Below are 9,481 nucleotides of genomic sequence, written 5' to 3'. Positions count from 1 at the left end.
ACCAAAGAAGAAAGAGCCTCAGGGAGCTTAAGAGAGAGTCCAGGACCGTGCAGCCCCACCGGGGTCGGAGTCGGGAGCCGTGAATCCAGAGTCTGCGCCGTCAGCTACTCGGAGCTGTCTTTCTCGGAGCCAGCCGCGGGAGGGGGTCAGCACGCGCTCCCCTGGGCAGGGCGGGCGGGCGGCGGGCAAGAACAGGGACAGAGCCGAGGCCCGCAGCCCGCGTGGCCACCGAACCTGAGCAGCTCAGCGCAACCGCCCGACTACTGCGTCCTGGCGTACCCGCCCCCTTCCCGGGCAGCTCGCCGACGTTCCGCTGCGCCCCGCGCAACCGGAAGTGGTCGGACCCTAGGCGGAAGGACCTGGCGGAGCGGAAGTCACTCCGTGAGGCAGTGGTGACGGCGGCGGCGAGAGGATGAACAACAAGTTCGACGCGTGAGTGGCGCGTGGCCGCCTCCCGAGGCCCCTTCCCCCAACCGTTCCTCGCGTCCGCCCCCGCCGGGACCGCCGGCGGCGCAAACTGCGGCACCGGCCTTCCTTCCTGGTTAGGGCTGCGGGCCGGCCGGGCCTGGGCGGCCAGCGGGAAGGAGGGGTTTGGGGAGGAGGGATGCAGGGGTCTCAGGGACCCCAGGGTCATATGGACCCAAAGCGAAGTGCGGGGTCCGGGCGGGAGGAGGTGGCCGTGCCGCCTGGAAGGAGATTTTCGGACACCCTGCCGGGCGGGTGCGGGTTGCCAGCTGCGTGGAGTGGCGGAGACCGGAGGTTTAGGTGTTTCCGCAGCCTGGCTGCTCTGCTTCTGCGCCCAGCTTTTCTCACACACTCCCTCTGGCCTAGGCAGGTCATCTCTCCAGAGTCTCAGTTTTCTCATTCGCAAGGTGCGGACGGTAACAGAGCCCATGTCGTAGAGTTGCGAAGATGCAATGAGGTAACGTGGCTGCAGCGCTCAGCGCAGTGGCTGTTCAGTTACGGAATTCTCATCTTCCCGAGACTCCTTCCTGCTTCCGTTCTCTTCCCCCTCCTTTTCCCTTCTTCCAACACACTCTCCAAGAGCTGCTCAGTTTCTTGCCCAACGGGTATACTTGTTATTGCCTCCTCCTGCAGTTCTGTATGTACCCTATCTGTTTGATTTCTAGTTCCAGCATCCAACAATCGGGAGGTGCAGAAAGGAAATGCAAAGTATTTTTGCATATTTCCCTGCAGCGATTGTATCTCGAGGTAGATTATGTTTTGGCTTTCTTCTGGTAGTCCAGTAAATCTGTCTTCTTTTCCGAAGACCTAGATTTCCAGTCTCAGACCCACCAGTTACCAGTTATTTGACATTAGAAAAGTTACCCAGTCTCTGAGCCTCTGTTACCCAAACCGCATTAGTTGTTAGTGCTCTGCTGCCTTAGTGCGTGTGATAAGGATCAAATCACATTCGGCGATGCTTAAAGGTACTTTAAGATATAAAATATCTTTTTAAGATATAAAGTACTACATTTAAGACATAAATGTAAAGTGGAATTACTATTAGTTTAGGTTGTGACCCACTGTTGCCCATGGGAAATTGGAGTTTTTTCCAGTACCTTGAGTGCTGGTATGCAAATTCCAAGGTCCTGGACTCCCGCACTCCTGGCAGCTCCTCAGGAATGCTTCCTGGTTGCTGAGAGGGCTCTGCTACTTGAAAAAAGTCTTTGGGAGTTTGCTCCCGCCCCCCACCCCCCGCCCAGTCGTAAGCCCTGCAACTCCTAACTTAAGATCTAAGTCCTGCCTCAGAGGAGCTTTCTGCCAACCCTGTACCTCCTTCTCCGCCGAACTGAAGAAATCAAAATTTCACTTTAAGGAGGTACTTCATGCGTAATCTGGCCCAGCCCTACCCAGATCATTTGGAGGTTCGCAGTAGCTAATTTAAACGTGGCAGTAATGGCTTCCACGGGCATTTCGCTATTTTTCACATATTATTTCTACTAATTCTAACAACCCTGTAAGGGGGTCATGTTACCTCCTTTTACAGATAAGGAAAATGAGACTCTGAGATTAAATAACTTGCCCACAGCAATGGGAAGGGCCATATGGTGAGATTCGAACCCGGGTTTGTTGTTTAACATTTGTTCAAGCACATCTTGACGAAAATTAACCTGGGCCATTTTTAATTAGTTCTAATTGTTAACTATTCATTATACTGAACATCTGTCTTCTAGCTATGCAGGAAAAAAACAAAGCTGTCTTTCATTCGAAATTAGCAATTGAAGACAGCACTCCAGCCCTTCGTTTTGTTTTTGTTGCCTTTGTTTTTCATGCAAAAAAGTGTGCAGTGTTTAGACCACGGCTGCATATTTGGTCTCTGCGTTCTTCACCACATGGCTTCTAAGGACATGTTCCAGTTTGCCAGAGTCCTAAAAGTCCAGTGCCTGGAGTTGAGTACTGTAGTCTAGGGCTCAGATTGAAGAGGAACTCTAGTCTCCTTTTCTGTGTGGCCTTCTATGGACCTAAACTAATAGCCGCCACCCCACCCCCCCATCAAGTCATTAGCTACCATTGCCATTGATCCTATTCATATGTAAAAGCCTAAGATGCTTTCACTATACTTCAGTCCCTACAGTGTTGAGCTTGGTTTTCAAATCTAGATGCCATATTTGATTTTGTCCCTATTCTTTTTTCTTAGCCTTGGCCCATTCTTAATGATTGTCCGAACCACTTATTCGACATTCATCCTAGTCTGCCTCGTATTGCTTTGATCTTAGAAATCCATTCATTAAACGTGTTTGCTTTCTGCCACTGCCTGATGCTGGACATGTAAGGATGAATTAGACCAAGTTCCTACCTGCAGTGAATCATCTAGTTAGAGTATGAGGACATACCTGGGCAGAAGCTTGGTGAGCTAATTAGGTGCCACTCAGCCTGGACAGCTTCAGATGCTAATTGCCTGCCTAAGTGTATTGAGCACTGATTTTTCTGTCTGGATTGTATCTTTGCTTCACATCCAGCTTCAGGCTGGTAAGAGTAGCCTCCAGAAGACAGGGTGCAAATGCCTTGCCTTAAGTGTAGGCTCAGAGAGCAGAGTGGTTGCTTAGCTCCACCCTCAGGAAATGACAGCATAAGATGAAGGTCCATTAGGGTTTCCATTTACTATCTTAGAAGGGAGTCGGGAGGTGGGGTCCAGGGATCACAGTAGCATTGTTTCTTCTCTGGCATAATTATTTTTGTTATTTTTCTGTTTCCTAGTGGTTAGCAGCAAAAGCACTAAAAAGAAAGGCATTTATATGCTTCGCTTGGGGCTGGAAAAATGTAAGATGCTGAGGTGACTGTGCCCCTCTTTAACCAAGATTGAAGGGAAAGGACCCCAAAGGATATAGTGGGGAGTTGGGAACTGAGAAGAGAGAAATGATGTGAGTCCCTGTGGTATGCCCTAAAGAAGAGAATTAGGAGCTCTCTTGGGCCTGAGCAATTTTTTAAAAACTCATGAAATGTTCCTAATCAGGAGACAAAAAACCGGCCATGACAGTACAGCTGGGACAAGTACAAACGTTTATATGGGGATGTTCAGAAGAGGGAATCCCAACTCAGCCTAGAGAGAGATCAGAAAATATTTTCAAGAGAAAGTGGTCCTGGACTTCCCTGGTGGCTCAGTGGTTAAGAATCTGCCTGCCAATGCAGGGGACACAGGTTTGAGCCCTGGTCCCGGAAGGTCCCACATGCCACGGAGCAACTAAGCCCATGCCCCACAACTACTGAGCCTGCGCTCTAGAGCCTGTGAGCCACAGCTACTGAGCCCGTGTGCCACAACTACTGAAGCCCGTGCGCCTAGAGCTCGTGCTCCGCAACGAGAGAAGCCACTGCAATGAGAAGCCCACGCACCGCAACGAAGAGTAGCCCCCGCTCGCTGCAACTAGAGAAAGCCTGTGGGTAGCAACGGAGACCAAATGCAGCCAAAATATAAATAAATAAATATTTTTAAAAAAGAGAGAAAGTGTCCTTAGTCTGAATCCTGAAGGACAAGTTAAGTAGGGGAAGAGGAGCTCTCTGAGCAGAGACCAGGTGATGAACACAACAGAGGACTGAGGTTGGGGACTGCAAGTAGGCTGACCACTGGAGGGAAAGGAGTTGGTTGCACCATGCTGAGGTCAGACTGCGTGTCAGGTATTCCATAGGTGTTCTTATTTTTTGTTTTATTTTATTTTTGGCTGTGTTGGATCTTCATTGCTGAGCGTGGGCCTTCTCTAGTTGCAGGGAGCGGGGGCCACTTCCTGTTGCGGTGCGCAGGCACCCCATGGCGGCGGCTTCTCTTGCTGCAGAGCACGGGCTCCAGGCATGCAGGCTCAGTAGTTGTGGCACACGGGCTCAGTAGTTGTGACCCGCGGGCTCTAGAGCGCAGGCTCAGTAGTTGTGGCGCACGGGCCCAGCTGCTCCGCGGCATGTGGGATCCCCCAGGACCAGGGCTCAAACCCGTGTCGCCAGCATGGGCAGGCGGACTCTTAACCACTGCACCACCAGGGAAGCCCTCCATAGGTATTGTTAAACACACAGTATGCTTGTAAATGTTGTGGGACTTGCATGCTAGATAGGTTCCTCTTGAAAAGGAAACCAGACCAGCTCAAGTTTAATGAAGGGGAAGGGGCATTGTAAGCACCATTAGGTCTCCCAGGAATCCAGGGAGGGTGAACCAAGCCAAAGAGATGGCAGCATCACAGAACCATTCTCCTTTCCACTCTCTGCTCGTCTGCTCATTCCCTTTGCCCCTCCTGACTTTCTGTGCTCTTGCTTGTTGTCTTTATTCCCTCATGGCTTTTCTTGTATGAGACTCATATGACTCCCTAGTTCCTGAATCCATATGATCTTTCATCTCCTGGATGAAAAGCCGAGGGAGGAATTGGCTCATAATTTTGAGCGAGCCCCTGAGGCATCGTTTATTGGCCAGGCTGGGCTACCCTTTAGTCTGGTGCCCTTCCTTCACAGTCATGTCTTGGCCAGGGTGAGATTGGGGACGGTCGTGGCACCATGCACGAGCTCGGGAGTATATCCTACAGCTAGGGCTATGAAGTGGGCAGAGCAGGCACCCCAGCCCATGCCTAGCCCATCCATTTTAACATTTGAGCACTTTTTATGTGGTAGGCACTGGGGATTCATGGGCAAAAAGAAAAACAGTGCAAAAAACTTGGCAGCATGTTTCTGCATCTATAAGGTAATACAGGCATACCTCTCATTTTACTGTAGTTTGCAAATACCGCTTATTTTCTTTTTCTTTTTTTTTTTTTTTAACAAATGGAAGGTTTATTGCAACCCTGTGTAATTAGTGATGGTTAGCATTTTTTCACAATAAAGTATTTTTAAATTAAGATACATACTTTTTGAAGACATAATGCTATTGCCCTCTTAATAGACTACAGTACAGTGAAAACATAACTTTTATATGCACTGAGAAACCAAATAATTTGCATGACTCAATTTATTGTGATATTTGCTTTATTGCGGAACCAAACCCACAATATCTCTGAGGTATTCCTGTATCTGAGTTACAATTTGACCACTTCTAGTACCTTCCCTGAGAATTGCCAGATTCCATTTGACTGGATACGGCCGGAAAAGTGATTTCAGAAAAGATCTGGAAGTTAATGGTCCAGCTCTAGACTAAACAGCATTCTTACTATCTTTGTGAATTCACCTTCCATTTATCTTTTTGTCTGGATCTAGTGAACTTTAGGTTCACTGAAAGCCTTAGTATTGTGTTTTGGGGGCTGGCAAATTATGCTCAGAGACAGGTTTTCTTTGCCAATAGTTTATTTACAGATTCATTGTGGGAATTACAGTAATTTCATAAGCCAGTAGCATGCAGATGCCCCTTATTAAGCTAATAAAGAAATAACATACCATACTCCAGACCAATGATAGGTTAATCACACTGTTGTTCCACGCAAGGGAAGATGAATAAAGTCCAGATTTAGTTCAGTTGTACCTTTATATGAATTGGTACTGGATGAGATGGCTTTGCCAACCAGCAGCTGAAGTCCAGCTGCCAGCTCAAAAATAAAAGTCACTTGTTGCTGGAGCACATCGCTAGGAAACTACAGCACTGGTGTTGACGGGCAGGCTGATCTCTATGGGGCCGCTACATGGTTTGTCACCACTGCTAAAGGAGTCACCTCGACCACAGGAGGAACTAATGTCCCTTCTTTTCCTGAGACTGCTGCAGGGTTTAACATCACTGCCAACCAGGAGTGAGTGGCTTGAGATCTTCAGAGAGCAGGATCAGCAAAGGATAGCTTTGCCCGGACAGAGACGCTTGGATATTCCTCACACAACTCTCAGTATTTATAGTCTAAGTGTCCCCTCACTGTAGTTCCTTCTTTATTTGTTCCTATTGATAAGGCCCCAGCGGTGCCACTCGGCAAGTGAGCTGCTAGTGCTTAACAATGACAGCAGATGAGATGACATCCTAACACACTTCATTCTTTTATTAAAACAACTTTACTTCTAAAAACAACTTTTTTTTTGTCTTTGTCATAAGCAGGTGGATTAAAATATCTTCATTTAAGTCATAAATAAGTGGATTTGAAATCATAGCAAACCACTACACAACACTTAGGGTGGTTTCACTGCTTCTGAAAGGGTGGCACCTAAAGTACATTTGACTTAAAAGGCAAGAAGACGTTCCTTTCTTTTCTTTTTCTTTTCATTTAACATCAATTCAGCATCTTCTGGTGCTACATGTTAGGGCAGCATCTTCTTGTCCTAGATGCTGAAGATACAAAGATTAATAAGACACTTCTAAGGGCCCCCTCTAGTAGGAAAAACAGATGTGGGAGGAATGGTACCTTAGGCTGAGGGGGTAGTGTTTGCAAATAACACAGATGTGGGAATATAGGTTGCTTGGGGAGGTGGGAGGAGGGAAGGAGGATGCCAGTTGACGGGAGTCAGATTCTAGAGGATCTTATATTTCATTGTACTTTATCCTGCATGGTGGACATCAAAGGGCAAGGGACAGTTGAGAGTTTTAGGCATGGAAGTTAAATGATTAGATTTGCATTTAGAAGGAACATGCTGGTGGCAATGTAATTGAGATGACAGGGGAAGACGGCCTAAACTAAAGCAGTAGCAATGGGGAGGGGTAGGAAAGATGGTTAGAAGGAGTGGCAAGAAAGAAAAGTAAGTTTTTTAACTTCATTTGAAATGCCAAAGCAGTTATTTAATCCAGAAATTCTTCTCATTATTGACTATTTTTGGCAAAGAAAACAATCCCTTTCACCGTTTACCTCTCGCTTCTTTGCACAGCCTTTTAGAAAACTAGAATGTGGAGCTTTCTGGAATTCACAAGTTAGCTGATGGGCAGTTTCATTTTTGTTTAATCCTCCTAATTGCCACTCTGCATTCTTTGCCGTCTCTCATCTCATGTGCACCTCATTGCCTGTATCTTTAAGTGACTTGGGGTTGGTTTCCTGGTAGTTCATTTGACCTGGTGGCTTTGTTAGATAAGCAGGAATCAGCTCAGTCATGGAGTAACGTTGTTTTGCCTTTCCATTTAGATTGAAAGATGACGACAGTGGGGACCACGATCAGAATGAAGAAAACAGCACACAGAAAGATGGTGAGAAGGAAAAAACGGAACGAGACAGGAGTCAGAGCAGCAGCAAGAGGAAGGTGAGTTTTGTGCTGCATAGATGTGGTTGCCTTTGGACTTGAGACTTGGTTATCTTGGGAAATCTGGAAGATGCAGATTAACTTGATGGCATCCTGTTTTGTAATATCTGATTTTGTTCTCAAAAAAGGTTGTTGAATCACTGGAGTTCATTTTGGGACTTAGAACTTTTCCCTTGCCACACGATCTTGAGATGCTGCCTTGCTTTCCAACATTCTCCTAGCCTGAGGTAGGGGAGATAAACCCTGGAGTTTAACAAGGATGTTAATTGCTTCAGAAGCTGCTGCTCAGTATTTCAAATCCTGCACATCACTTAGATTTTTTGACTGTTTAGTTAGTAATAGTGTGAGCTGATTTATCCCACAATATTGAGTACCTTCCAGATGCAGGCATTTTAGGTGCTAAGAGGACACAAAGGTGAATGAGACTGTGGATGAAGGAGTTTACACTTAACAGTACCAGTAATACTAGTAGCTGTCATTTATTGAGTACTTACTCTGTGCCAGGCATGGTGCTAAGCACTTTACATCTGTTAATTAATTTGATCCTCTCAGCAGCCCCATGAGGAGGTGGTTATTATTTTCCCCACTTTGCAGATAAGCAGCTGAGGCACAGACTGGTTAAGCAACTTGCCCAGCGTCATTAGCCAGTAAGTGATAGGGTGTCATAGAGGAGGCCGACTTGGCCTGGGAATATGTTGAGATAAGATACAAACATAAATATCTATGATAGGAATTAGAGAGTTAGGAAAGCATTAAGACCAGAGAAAATGTTAACAGGAACTTAGAATCAGTTAACCACTAACTTAACTGTGTCAGCAGAATCTTGAGCCCACTGTAGGTAATTGAGGATGTATCCTTTTTAAGTGTGGAGGTGGTAAGGGGTGACACTGTAAAATGCTTTCTCAGTCTCAGAGCATGTGAAAAATGCCCAGATTAACACACCTTCTTTAATTCACAGGCTGTTGTCCCTGGGCCAGCAGAGCACCCCCTGCAGTATAACTACACTTTCTGGTACTCCAGGAGAACCCCTGGCCGTCCCACCAGCTCACAGAGCTACGAACAGAATATCAAACAGATTGGCACCTTTGCGTCTGTGAGTACTGGGTGGTTTAATGTAGCGAGCCTTGGTAGTACATTCATGCCTGTGTTTACATCGTTGTGTATATATACCCTCCTGGTAACATACTTAGGATTCTGGTTTCCTTAGTTGACTGACCTGAGTCTCTGAAGTCAAATTGGCTCGTTCGTAGATTTCTCATTACACGTCCATAGGTGACATACGTCAGTATCAGTAAGTATGTGAATTGTGGAACTAGTCAGAAGGGGACAATACAGAAATACAGGCTTGTTTAAGTAGATATTTATTGAGTCCTTACTGTGCACAAAGTGTCATGAGGGATACAAAATTTTATAGTACGTGGTGTCTGTTCTCATGAAGCTTGACAATAAAGTTGAGAATAAAATTAGAGTTTTTGTGTTTAATAATCTCCCATTAGGGTTCCGGATATGTTAGTGATTATGCATAAAGTAGCATCTTTTTTCTGTGTTCAGAAAGAAAAGGAAGTCTATTTTTTGTGGGTACTGTCAGTACAGAGAGCCCACACTCTGTCTTATCTCCCTCACAGGTGGCTAGAGTTGTGTACCCTGAGAAGCTGTCTGCAACTAAAACTAGTCTTGTTCAGTGAAGATTATTATATATTTTGTAGGTGCAGTACAGTCAATCTCTGGGCCGAATCAAATGCAGGATTTGTTATTTTCTTGAAATTATTGAGGTATTTGTCCTGTTTAAAATGCAGACACTGGAAAAGAAAACTATAATAGAAAATAAATTTTACAATAAATTAGTAAAGAGGAAGGACACAATAATAGG

General features: G+C 45.9%; 1 protein-coding gene across 3 annotated transcripts in view; it reads left to right on the top strand.

Annotated features, from left to right (window-relative positions):
* The first annotated feature begins 358 nt into the window (after positions 1–358).
* The window catches only part of EIF4E2 (eukaryotic translation initiation factor 4E family member 2), a 29,129-nt gene continuing 20,006 nt past the window's right edge, over positions 359–9,481 (top strand). For all 3 annotated transcript variants that reach the window (XM_082658808.1, XM_082658807.1, XM_082658806.1), the window contains exons 1-3: positions 359–432; positions 7,497–7,611; positions 8,570–8,704. In XM_082658808.1, coding sequence (XP_082514934.1) covers positions 413–432; positions 7,497–7,611; positions 8,570–8,704 — 270 coding nt within the window. In that variant the 5' untranslated portion in view covers positions 359–412. The remainder of the gene's footprint in view (positions 433–7,496; positions 7,612–8,569; positions 8,705–9,481) is intronic.

This window comes from Grampus griseus, assembly GCF_964374135.1.
Source record: "Grampus griseus genome assembly, chromosome: 7".
Classification (NCBI taxonomy): Eukaryota; Metazoa; Chordata; class Mammalia; order Artiodactyla; family Delphinidae; genus Grampus; species Grampus griseus.
Note: the sequence above shows the minus strand (reverse complement) of the source record. Positions and strands in the feature narration are given on the sequence as shown.